Source organism: Mustela lutreola, chromosome 6, assembly GCF_030435805.1.
Source record: "Mustela lutreola isolate mMusLut2 chromosome 6, mMusLut2.pri, whole genome shotgun sequence".
Taxonomy (NCBI): domain Eukaryota; kingdom Metazoa; phylum Chordata; class Mammalia; order Carnivora; family Mustelidae; genus Mustela; species Mustela lutreola.
In genome coordinates this window covers 9,284,120-9,297,443 of record NC_081295.1, presented here as the reverse complement: position 1 = coordinate 9,297,443, position 13,324 = coordinate 9,284,120, and the positions used below count along the sequence as shown (strand labels likewise).

Below are 13,324 nucleotides of genomic sequence, written 5' to 3'. Positions count from 1 at the left end.
TATGTTTTAGACAATGGATTGCTTTCTTATGCGCAATTAAGATTAAATACATTTTTAGAAATGCTTGGCAAAAATGAAATATGTGTATTGGTGCTAAATTATGATTATCAATTCTAATAACTAAATGGGGGAAGCAGAAATTTTAAAACAAGTAAAAAGCTTTTTTTTTCTTCTACAAAAAATGAGGATTACTTCCCTTGAATGAGCCAACATGTACAATTTTTCCATTGTGATCATAACAACTAAATCACATTTTGAAAATGTAAGTTACCTCAGAATGTTTTACCAAAGCTTCTAAACAGAACATTTCCACTGTAGCTGAAGGAACTTCTCCAAAACTTTCAGCATAAGGAAGTCCATTTCCTCCAAAACACCATAAGCCACCCTGAAAGATAATTAAATGTTTACTGAAGAGAGTGACTCATATTTTTTGTTCGATAAAAAAATCCCTGAGCTATACACGACATATTTTGGAAGCTGAAAGGGAACTAGTTATGCAAATTGCTGCTTCCTAGAACAGAAAACATAAGGAATCATTTCTAGAAGAGGCAATCTGCATGTTTTTCTTCTTTCCTCTGTGTCCTCTTCTCTGAATGTAAGAACACTAACACACAATCCTTTATCAAGTAAGAAAAGCCCAGGATTGAACATATGTTCTACTGTAAGACGACACTGGCAGAGTCTACCTGAAATCTATTACTCAAAATAATAATAAAGAGAAAAGGCAGTACTGGGAAAGTTTAAAATGAAGATAACTGATGACAATGATCAGAGAGCTTTTAATTCTTCCTAAACTGAAATTCAAGTTCATATGGGAGAATAAACAGAAGAGCTAGGAAAACCATGAGACAGAACAGGGGTGTGTACTAGCCCTATAAAATAGCTAATAATATAATAATAATAATAATAATATAAGAATGAAGCGCGAAAAGGAAATTTCAACTCTTACTATAGATCGAATGCTAATGTCACTAGTACACAATAATCTCCCACAAATCAGTGGCAAAAATACCAGTGATGCTACAGAAAAATGAGCAACGGTCAGAAACAAAAGTTCCTAGGCAAAGAAATCTAGGACACGAGGCCCAACATCGCTCTGGTGAGAGGCATGCAGGTGCCTCTAGGAGAGAAACGGTCCCCATCTATCAGAGGCGTGGGGAAGCCGCGCTCCTACCACCATGCTTCCTCCGTGGAGGACAACTCAGGGCAGCTGTCTACACTGCAGGCCCTTCAACAGTTCACCCTACCGAGACACACAAAGGCAAAGTGATGCAAGTACAGGTTTGTTCGCTACAGCAACGTCTGTAAGCATGAAAGCCTGAAGGGACAAACTGCCTCAACAGGAGGCTGGGTAAATCGTGATGGGGCTCCCGCACGACGGAATGCGAGGTGAATGTGAAAATCTGAGGCTCCTCAGACATTGATATGTACCAATCTCCAACATAAACCCTCAAGTGAGAAAAAGGGGCAGAAGAGTGTATCATATGCTACAATCTGTGAGAGAGTAAGTGTAACCATGTGAGAGTGTGAGGGGCGGTGTGGGGGCGAAGGAAGACTAATTACTGTACCTCCTTTGAAGCGCTTCATAGTTGACCGAGGGGCCCTGACTGTGCAGAGAGGCCACCTGCTGGTACAAGAGCGCAACTACAAGGTAATGTTTTTCAAAAATGTGTACAGAAAGCCCAGCGTATCCTACAGGAAATATAAACCATAAATTTCTGCATTTTGAGCTAATGTATAGGGCCCATGGTTTGGTAAACCTAGTAAACAAAATGTTTGACCATTCTATAATTCTTACTCCTGCCATCCTCTCTGATATAACATTCTGCTTTTCCAAGTTTAAACATGCTTTAATCTCAAATATTCAGGATCTCTCAACAGAGGGCTGGGAACGGACTAACTGATGAAGAGTCACTCTCTCCTCCAGCAGACATATGGGCAAATAGTGAAGTGATGGGCTCTGGGGAATGAGGGACTTCTCTTAAACATCCACCACCAAAACCTGCCTCCCCCAAATCCCTCTCCCTACCTCACACCCTCAAATCACCTGACCTTGAAGCCAAATGCTCCAAGGAAAGAAAGAGAAGAAGGAAAAAAAATTACCTAGGACTCTGTGTTCTCTTGATCATTTTCTAAGTGGGATATAAGAATACGGTTCCAATTCCGACCTCATCGGCAAAGCTTTGGTTATTTGTGAACCAGCAGATTGTGTGGTAGAAAAGAAGCACAAGCAAAAGGAACGGATAAAAGGCGCAAACTCGTGGTGTGGTCATATGGATTATATTCTAATTCTTTTTTTTCTTTTAAAGATTTCTTTTATTTATTTCAGAGAGAGAGTGAGTGAGCACAAGCAGGGGGAGCAGAAGCAGAGTGAGAGAGAGAAGCAGGCTCCCTGATGAGCCTGCTGTGGGGCTGAATCCCACGGCTCAGGGGTCACGACCTGAGCCAAAGGGAGACACTTAACCAACAGAGCCAACCAAGCACCCTCCTATATTCTCATTCTTCTTCTTTTTTTTTTTAAATTTTATTTATTTGACAGAGAGGCAGAGCAGCAGGCGGGGGGGGGAGGGGGAGCAGGCTCCCTGCTGAGCAGAGAGCCCGATGTAGGGCTTGATCCCAGGACCCTGAGATCATAACCTGAGCCGAAGGCAGAGGCTTAACCCACTGAGCTACCCAGGCGCCCCACTATATTCTCATTCTTAACACAAAAATAAAACACATAGGTTACTACTGCTTTATCATTGGATTAAGATAGAGCAAGATTACATAAATTTGTAAAAATTTAAGAAATGCCATACATCAAATTCCGTAATGCAAACTAAAAAATGATCTCTTAAGGATCAAAGAAATGAAGAGGAAAGGAAAGAAAGAGTGACACTGTTAAAAACAGTAACAAGGGGGGCGACTGGGTGGCTCAGTGGGTTAAGCTGCTGCCTTCGGCTCAGGTCATGATCTCAGAGTCCTGGGATGGAGTCCCGCATCGGGCTTTCTGCTCAGCGGGGAGCCTGCTTCCCTCTCTCTCTCTCTCTCTCTGCCTGCCTCTCCATCTACTTGTGATCTCTCTCTGTCAAATAAATAAATAAAATCTTTAAAAAAAAAAAAAACCAGTAACAAGGGTAAGGTATAAAAATTAGAAGGCAATCATAACAATAAAGCGTAAGAGGAAATGTCAACTAATAAAACAAGTTGCTAAAGAATTTATATCCATATCATATATTAATTATGTGTAACAAAGCATTTTATGTATAATTGTTTATTATGATATTCAATGGGAGACACAACCTAACTGTGGAATAACACAGTATATTTCAAATGCATCTCAACGAGTTTATAACAGCCAAATGACTTAATGCACAATAGAAATTTTCTTACCACATAACCTACAACTCTGATTAAACAGTATCTCCACTTTTATCTGCCATACAAAAATACTTTGATTCATAACAGAAATATGCCAGTTGTTACTTAAGTATGTATACGTCTGTGCACAGCTGGCTCTCATGATTCATTCGTTATTCCATAAAGATTTATCGAGAAGACATTGGGTGGGAGGCTGTATCTGGTACCGGGGAGATTATTAAAGCCTACTGGAAGGGAGCAAGAGGATGACGTAAGCAAAGAAATACAGAGTATAATTACACAATGGGATGAACGCTAGGAAGGACAATAAATGCAATAAACATTTGAGATAAAGAGGAAGGTCTCTCTGTGGAGCTGACAAGCTGAGAGCTGGAGGACAAAGAGGCAGCCGTGTGACAAGCCAGGTGGCAGAGAATCCCAGGCAGAGGGAGCGCGAGCGGATAAACATTTCGCAAGTTCAAGGACTGGAGAGGAAAAGCCAGTGTGGCTGGAACACAGGCGTGAGCATGAGGGAGAGTGAGCCTGCGGGAGGGGATGGTTAGAAAGGCGGTGAAGAAACGGATTCAGGTAAGCCGACACCGAGGGCTGCTAGGAGATGTGACATCTGAGAATGATTACCCATTTTCTTGAAACACTTAGAAATAAGCTGTGTTTGCTTTCTCTGTTACTTACAACTGATGAGATTTACTCACAACCAAAGCTGGGAGAAGGGGAGAGAGGGGGAGTTTGTGATGACAATGATGGGTTCGTTCCAACAAAGAATCCTCAGTGTGCACAGCTGTACGTCATGGGGAACTGCAGGACTGGCAAAGCCTGTCCAGCTCTGGGAAAGCGAGCTTCACAGTTTCCTTTTTTGTGTAAGCATCTGTAGGTTTCTAAATCCTCGGTCGTTAAAGCAATCTCCCATCCTTAAACCAATCTGTCGGTGTCTTTCTCTCAATCCTAACACATTGCTATGCTTATGCAGATAGATGTCAGAAGTATCTTGATGCAAGGACTTCAGACCCTAATACCTAAGCTGATTTCAGACAGACTAGGAAATTACAGGGGCGAATGATAATACTAAAACTGCAGGATTTTAGCTGGGCTATCCTTAAGCCAAGACCACAAAAGCTTTGTGATGGGAAATCATTTCAAGGTACCATATCCACTGTTCTCCTGACTCTAGGCAGCTTGTCACAGTAGATGAAAAAGCAAGCACAATCTAAAATGTTCAAACTGGGGTGCCTGGGGGGGGTGGTTCAGTCGGTTAAGAGTCTGCCTTTGGCTCAGGTCATGATCCTGGAGTGTGGATCGAGTCCCACACTGGGCTTCCTGCTCAGTGGGGAGTCGGCCTCTCCCTCTGCCTCCCTCCTCCTCCCCGCTCGACGTCTCTCTCTAATAAATAAATAGAATCTTTTAAAAAAATGAATAAAATGTTCAAACTTCTGCATCTCTGGTTGCTTCCTTAGGCTCTGAGCCACAGACACCTGAGGTCCTCTAAGAAAGGTTGAAATTTCAGACAAGCTGACTGATTGGAAGTATCTAGACAGTAACAAAAACAAAACGAGACTGAGAGCTGGATCCTGACACCAAAGAAGGAATGCTCTTGATGGTAACATCTGGGGTGGTGGAAGGCCAAGGACCGCCCCTCCCTGTCCCCCAAATGCCCAGCAGAACTGTAGTCAGCAAATTCCCTGGGTGGACAGCGGAAGGCTGCCAAGGGTGTAGCCATAAGGAGGGGACAGGAAAGCTGGGAAGTGCTTTTGCTCTCTGTGACCCAGCTCTCCTAATGAGCAGAAGGAACAAAAGGGGGGATGGCAGATCACTGCCAGGGGTGGGGCGTGGGGGGGCAGAGACAGTCTTGATACAGCTTCTAATTGTGGGTCCCTTTGTTTTGATGTGTGCAAAAGCTAATCTCTGGTGTTTCTGCATAAAAATTCACAACCTCAGAACTCTGCAATGTGTGCAAACCCACTGTGCTTAGAAATGGTGATCATTCTAAAACAGCAATTGTTGACCCAGGGTCCTCCTTAAGCCTCGGGCAGACAGAATTCAGGGTAGGGTAGGGAGGGCATATGCTTGGAGGGGAAAATGTTATGTCTTTATTCCTGACATGTCACGGAAATTTTGCATGGCATTCAATTAAAAACACAGACAGTAAACTGTATCAACAGTAACAATCTGTGTGGCTCTGCCAGCAACCGAGAGCACAGATGTTTTCCTGTCCCATCTCATCGGCTGCAGCTTTCCGAGAGTAACGTCACGATCTTCATTCCTTTGATGCCAACTGCCCACGCTCATACTGGTGGCCCAGACAGGACACTGCCATATAGTGTCCACCCACCAGCAGTTATCTGAGACCCATACATGGACAGACTAGTCCTCAGTTTAACATTATTATTCAACCAAACAACAACAGCATATACACTGATGGCTTTAAAAATCAAAATTTACATATTGAATCGAACCACGAGAAATCGCAATTTTTCCCAATGTCCCTGAAAGAGTCTAAAAGCAACACTTGCAGCAACAAGCGAGCTTACACCCAAAAGTTGGTTTCCAACAACCACTGGCCTGGAAGGAACCAAGGCTTCCTGAAGATTCGGCTGACTCCAGAGCTGGAGCACAGAAAGTTTAAGATGGAGCCTAGACTGTTTTCTAATGCCAGACAATAAGGAGATACTCAAAATATAATGGAGACAATTTCAAAACACATGGGAGGCAACCTGAAGGAGTTCCCATACCAAACCTGTGACACTGAGCATCAATATGCAAAGTAGTTCTGGGTTATAATCTAGTGAATAAATACTAATCCGGGAGCCCCAGGATCCATGTGTCAGGAAGGATGGAGGAAGGAAAGCTTCTCCTTACAGTAGACAGAAGTAAAGGCGGATTGTCTGAGTTGGGCAGGGGGAGATCACCATTTTGCAACCATCCAAGAATAACCATTATCAGGCACAATTTATTCAAAGGATACTGAAACCATCGTCTGAAAGTCTGAAGAGGCACGGGATAGACTAATAGCCTCAAATGTCCCCTCTCCCCTCAGATCCTATAATCATAAACAAAACATGTATTAGCATCAAAGCAGAGAAACCTGGCAAGTTAACATCAGCAACAAGGGGACCAGCTGGTCTCCTGTGTTTCTGGATGTGGCAGCAGAGTGGGAAGGACACAGGTCACCTCTGCCCTGTTCCCACAATAAATGCAGAAGCGGACTCTAATCCTGAGGACACGTGCGACACATTGAACTGAGGACACTCCGCAAACTGCTACTCTGTAGTCTTCAGAAATGTCAATGACATGAAGACTAAGAAAGGCTGAAGCATTTTTCCAGATAAAAGGAGACATGACCATCAGGTGTGATGTTTCATCCTTAGACACAGATCAGACTGAAAACAAAAACAACAAGCTGCTGTGAAAGAATTACTGGGATACTCGGCAAAATTCAACCATGGAGTCTGTAGTAGAGCACAGTATTCTCAGTGTTGATTTTTTACAAAGATTTTATTTATTTGACAGAGAGAGAGATCACAAGTAGGCAGAGAGGCAGGCAGAGAGAGAGGGGGAAGCAGGCTCCCTGTGGGCTTGACCCCAAGACCCTGAAGCTATGACAAGAGCCGAAGGCAGGGGCTTAACCCACTGAGCCACCCAGGCGCCCTCCCTGTTAATTTTCTGAGTTTGATATCTGTACTGTGCTCATATCTCAGAATGTCCATGTTGTCAGGAAATACATACTTAAGTCTTTAGAGGCAAAAGGACATCACTGCTATGTCTAACTCTCAAATGGTTCAGGGAGGAAGACAGTAAATGTGTGTGAACAGACAAATAAAATATACCCACAGAGAGATGGGGAGTAAATGGGGGGTCAGAAAACAAATGGGGCAAAATAGTAACAATTGGTATATCTTAGTGAAATGTATTATTGCTACAATTCTTAAAGTTTGAAATTACTTCAAAATTAAAAGTTAAAATATTTTAAAAGTAAACTTCAACTTTGTTTTAAATGTAATGTTATTTAATTCATCAAAAAGAACTACATGTATTATTTTTGGTAAGAGTATTTTAATATTATCGGTTTCCTTTGTAACCCTACATACTGCATTTTACGCATCTAGAAATGACTTCACTAAATCACCAGAAGGGGGGTCCATGGTATACAAAGGTGAGGAAGCCCGGCTCTAAAACCAGACAGCTGTCGGTTATCTGCCCAGGCCGAGTAGCCTTCCGAGGAGGTAGCTCTGTACAGAAGCAGCGTACCGCCCGCCCCTTGAAAGGTGCCTGGAGACTACAAGGCAGCTTTGGCAGATCTCTAAAAACCAGATGGACAACCCTCCTATCTCTCTCTTCACTCACAACTTCATGGTAAGTAAAAAAAATCTGAGAAGCCTGACTAAATCGGCAGGGGCGGGGAGGGGGGAGATGAGAACTAAAATAGAGTTATTTATTGGTCTCATGAGATGGGGCCTCAGAACTGAAACTAAGCTAAATGTGTTTTTAATGTTTAATTAAAGACGCGCTACTTGGGACGCCTGGGTGGCTCAGTGGGTTAAAGCCTCTGCCTTCGGCTCAGGTCATGATCCCAGGGTCCTGGGATCGAGCCCCACATCCGGCTCTCTGCTCGGCGAGAAGCCTGCTTCGTCCCTCTCTCTCTCTCTGCCTGCCTCTCTGCCTACTTGTAATCTCTGTCTGTCAAATAAATAAGTAAAATCTTAAAAAAAAAAAAAAAAAAAGATGTGCTACTTTTGTCTTTTTTTAAAGGCATTCACCTCTTTGTTTAAGTTTATTCCCAGGTATCTTATTGTTTTGGTGTAATTATAAACGAGACTGACTGATTTCTCTTTCTGCTGCTTCATTACTGGTTACATAAAAATGTGACAGATTTCTGTAAGTTGATTTTGTATCCTGCAACTTTACTGAATTCGTGTATCAGTTCTGGCAATTTTTTAGTGGAGTCTTTTGGGTTATCTATACAAAATATCACGTCATCTGCAAATAATGAAAGTTTTCCTTCTTCCTTGCCAAATAAACCTAACCAAAGAGGTGAAAGACATGAAAGAACGTAAACCCTCAATCAGAATGGCTTTCACGAGCGAAGGCGGTCTTCCTCCAAAGGTGTGAAGGACCCTCTGGAGCACTGGGAGAGCTCTGACAAGACGGCACGTACAGCTGGGCATGCTGGCCTATGCCCTTCTGACTGTGTCTGGTGTCCTTGTTCGCACATCATCTGCCACTATGCAAACTCCATCCTGTAACTGGTGCCTATCAATTTCATCGCCATTCCAAGGGAAGCCAGTCTGATAAAGAGTGGCCAGTCCATGCCTTGATCACAAAAAGTAAAGGACTCAGATGTAGCATGTAATGGGAAGCCATTTGAAAGGCTTAATGCAGGAGCATGAGTGGATTGAATTTATGTCCTTTTTTTTTTTTTTTTTAAATCACTCTGGCTGCTGGGAAGCTGTACAACTGGAGAGACATGTTAGGAGCTTGCTATGGTGTCTGAGGTGATGGAGATGTGATAAGAAAGCTTTCTGGATCCAGCACGATGCTGAATGTGGCTTCTAATGAATCCCTCCCACTACAAACATCTAGAACTATCTAATGAAATATAATACAAGCTATTTTAAGGCACAGCCAAGAGAAGAAATAAAGGCAAGTCCTCAGGGGACAGACTAAAAGCAGGATCTTCAACAGAAGCGGTGAGCACAGGGCAGCTACTGTAAAATGCCGGCAGGCTCCTTGGACGGGACTTTACCAGTTGTTCAGAGCAAGAGATGTGATTTTGGGTCTCACATTCAATGGGAATTAAACCTGAGATACCTATAGAAAGGCAAAGTCCTGGAAAGCTTGCCCTCTCTCTAAGAGAGTCTAGAAAACTCTGCCCACCAGCTCATGAAAGCAGTGAGAAGAGTCTGTTTCGGCTTGGGGCTCTGGATGAGAAATCAACCTGAAGACTATACCATCCACAGGTGTGTCTGAATTTACACTCCCCATGTGCCACAGGAATCCCAAACCAGGGAATGAATATCAAACTAGTTCAGTGTTTACTATCCGATGGACGTAAACACAACGGCTGCTCTGGGAGGGCAGATTTACAATCCAGGATGCTCGAGACTCCCACAGAAAGTAATCTGTTCGGCGAAAGACAAATTCACAGTAAAAATACATAACCCATGTCAACCCGCGATCTAATACAAGAGGGCCAATGCTGCCCCAAATGGTAATTAACACCTCAGTAAACTAAAATAAAAGACTCTGAAAGAGACTTTGAAATTATCTTAAAAGCGACAGCAAGAACAGAGCCGGGATGAATGAACAGGACAGCATGAGAAAGGTGTGATGGCAGCCGGGGGAGTGGTTACAGCACAGACCAGGAGGCAGACGGACTCGGGCTGTACTTGAAGCGACAGCTCACAGGAACTGCAAACGGGCTGAATGTGGAAGGAAGGAAGAACAGGAGCTCCCAGCCGTTAGCTCGAGCAACTGGGGGGCTGCTGGATGCCATGCCATTTACCCAGATGGAAAGGTGAAAGGAAGGAAAGCTTAGCAGAAAAAGGGTGGGCTCTACAAGTTGAGTTTGGGACATCGATTAGACATCCGCGCAGAGACAACCAGCAGGAAGTTGAAGATTCAAATCTAGTGCTTGGGTTAGAGTGTAGGATCAGAGATACCCATGAGTAGCATGTAGATGATAATTAAAATCTTGTAAATTAGTATCTATTCATTCTTCCAGATGTGACTTCAGACTTGACTTCCTAAGCAGAGTGAAGGGCTCTCAGAGTGACCTATAATCTCTCTCACACCTTCTGGGATTTTGTTTATTTACTCGTCTCCCCACCATCGCTGACAGGGCCTGGCACACAACCAGGAGCCAACACGTTTATTCTGTTCCTGGTTGGTGACTATTTTAACGTTCTACGTGCTAGCCCCTGGCACAGTATCCTAGAAAGGGTGAGTAGGCACACCAAAATATTTACTGAATGAAGAAATGAGCTAACCTTCTGAGCTGCCAGACTTTGACTGCTTTCACTCAGAGCCAAAGATGTAAAATACTGGATACACTCATCTAGCTCCGTTTGAGGTAGAGAAGCCAGCAACTGTCTGAGCTCTTCTTCAATGGAAGAATCCTGTCATAAAAGGAAAAGAAAGTCTTCATAATTAAGCTCCATAACTGGGCACAACAAAAGTACCGAAGAATCAATGCCAAAACAAAAGAGCAGGGATAAAGGAGAGCTTTTAGTCTTGAAAACTGTGGCCCACCTAAGCACATAGTGAATCTCTTAATTCTGAGTTCTGCACTTCTGTCTGCTGCCTCAGTCTGAGAGCCCTAAGGCAAAGTTTAGCTCTTGGCTCAAAATGGATTATTACACTCTTTCTACCTAAATCTTGCTTCTTTAAATCCAGAACTCATTACTATCTGATTTTCTCTAATAACTTACATCTAGCATATCCATTTTTCTATTTTTCAACAACTGATTGCAAGTTTTCAGATTTCCTTTTCTAGGAAAGCCTTAGAAAGGTGCTGAAGAAGCATGCTCTAATACCTATTAGCGGTTAATAATTAGTATGTATGTGGGCTAACGCATTAACATCTATATGTGGTGGTTAGTTAAAAACCTATGCAGAGTGATATATTAATACCTACAGGTGGTGGTTCTCTGGAGGCTTTCTGCACCCCCAGGAAACAGTCAGCAGTGTCTGGAGATAGTTTAGGTTGTTACAACTGAGGGGATTGCTACTGGCATCCAGTGAGTAGACCAGGGATACTGCTAGACATCCTACAATGTACAGAACAACCTTCCACAACAAAGAATTATTAGGCCCAAAATGTCAGTACTGTTGAGAAAAACTGATCTAGAGCAATATTAGAACTAGTCCATTGTTTAGTTCAATATTAGAACTAATTCACTGATGCTGATTGGCTATGAAGTTCCCCACTGGTGTACAGAGACTCACAACGCCCAAATGGGGAAAATAACACAAGAGAAACAACATCTCCTGGTAAATCAAGTAATCTTTGTATAGGAACTACAATTTCCGGTTAACATCTAGTTTACCTGCTTGTGAAAAGTAGCCGACAGACTATTTTTTGATTGGTTACTTTGCACCCAAAGTGAAGATGACATATTAATCTATTTTTCACTCACTAGACTATTTTATTTACTTACTTCTTTTAAAGATGGCAAGGGAGGTGGTGGGAGAAAAAAGCGAGGATCACTCTCTTTGCTTCGGGCCAAACCAATGAGAGTTCTCAGATCACAGGCTTGAGCAATTATCCTGTACTGGTAATCTATTGTAAAAGTATGTTGTTAGCACCCAAATTAGCTTATAATTGTTTTAAGAATTAAATGCACATTTAATTTTTAGACTACAAGTTTGCGATTCAAAATTTCCCAAGTCTCTTTCCATAATTACAACTGCATTCACCCACCGGTAACCCAGATAGCCAACATTTCCACGCCTGATGTCACAATTCTCCTCAACACATATATAGGGATATTGCGGTCTAATCTTTTCGAAGAACTGAACTTCAAATGCGAAAACTGATAGGTCAGAACCGGCTGAACTGCTTCTCCTTTTCTTTGTAGTAATTCTAGTGTTTTAACTGTTTTGATCACTACTTAAAAAACCTGAGGTTGCACTGAGATCTATGTCACTGGTACGGTGTGGTGCTTTGCATCCCGTCATGTCCATGAGTAATCTGAGGTTCTAGATGGTCGTGCTTCGTTTGAACCTTCATGATTTAACCAGTCCAGCCTTTATGTATTGCTCTGAATGTGTCCCCATCCCCATTCATAAGTTGAAATTTCCCGATGTCATGGTATTTGGAGGTGGGAACCCTTGGAAGCCCCCATGACTGGGATTACTGTCCTTATAAAAGAAACCCAGAGAGATCCCTTGTCCCCTCTGCCACATGAGGACACACAGTGAAAAGCTGGTCATCTGTGAATGAGGAAGCAGGTCTTCACCAGATATCAAGTCTGCTGGCACAATGACCTTGGGACTTACCAGCCTACAGAACTGTAATAAATAAATTTCTATTGTTTATAAGCCACCCAGTCGACAGTATTGTTACAGCAGCCCAAATGGACTAAGCTATGATTGAAAACAAAATTACAACCACTGAAGCAGACATTATTTTAATACAAACCCAGTTCATAACCTGGGTAAGTTCTTTAAGATCAAGTGGGGAACTTCCCCAAAATCTATGTGCCTGGGCTCCAACTCTGATTCTTCTGATATAGTAAGTCTGAAATGGAGTCCTGGAAGGTAGACTTTTTAAAAGATTTTATTTATTTATTTTGAGAGACAGTGTGTGCACAAGCAGGGGCTGGGGGAAGAGGGGGAAAGGGAGAGAAAGAAGCAGACTCCCCGCTGAGCAGGGAACCCTATGCAGGGCTCGATTCTAGGACCCTGAGAACATGACTTGAGTTAAAGGCAGATGCTTAACTGACTGAGCCACGCAAGCACCCCTACATTTTTAAAAAGATTTTTATTCTAAGTCTTCACTCACAGTGAAGAAGCTTATAAGTTATTTAATATTATATATATATATAAATATATAATATATTATAAGTTATTGTAATTAGAGGCACCTGGGTGGCTCAGTTGGTTGGACATCTGCCTTCGGCTCAGGTTATGATCCCAGGGTCCTGGGATAGAGTCTCATATCGGTTTCCCTGCTCAAGGTGAGCCTGCTTCTCCCTCTCCCTCTGCTGATCCCACTGCTTGTGTCCTCTCTCTCTGTGTCAAAAAAATAAACTTTTAAACAATATGTCTTTAAAAAATAAAAATTAAAAAAATATAAGTTACTGTAATTATAGCCACCAATCAATTCAACTTGTATGGAGGCAAAGATCTTGTGCTGATACTTTACTCTGAAAATATTTTATAAGATGACTCTTATAAAATATGACCCATTTTATAAGATGACTCTACTGATAGAGTATACTTTAGTCCCTGTACTATAATCAGAGCAGAT

The 13,324-nt window shown here is 42.4% G+C and overlaps 1 protein-coding gene across 5 annotated transcripts in view; it reads right to left on the bottom strand.

Moving 5' to 3' along the window:
* SERAC1 (serine active site containing 1) overlaps window positions 1-13,324 on the bottom strand; it is a 57,591-nt gene that overhangs the window by 20,943 nt on the left and 23,324 nt on the right. For all 5 annotated transcript variants that reach the window (XM_059176656.1, XM_059176659.1, XM_059176658.1 and 2 more), the window contains 3 exons: window positions 11,511-11,632; window positions 10,341-10,469; window positions 272-385 (listed from right to left, as the gene is read on the bottom strand). In XM_059176656.1, coding sequence (XP_059032639.1) covers window positions 272-385; window positions 10,341-10,469; window positions 11,511-11,632 — 365 coding nt within the window. The remainder of the gene's footprint in view (window positions 1-271; window positions 386-10,340; window positions 10,470-11,510; window positions 11,633-13,324) is intronic.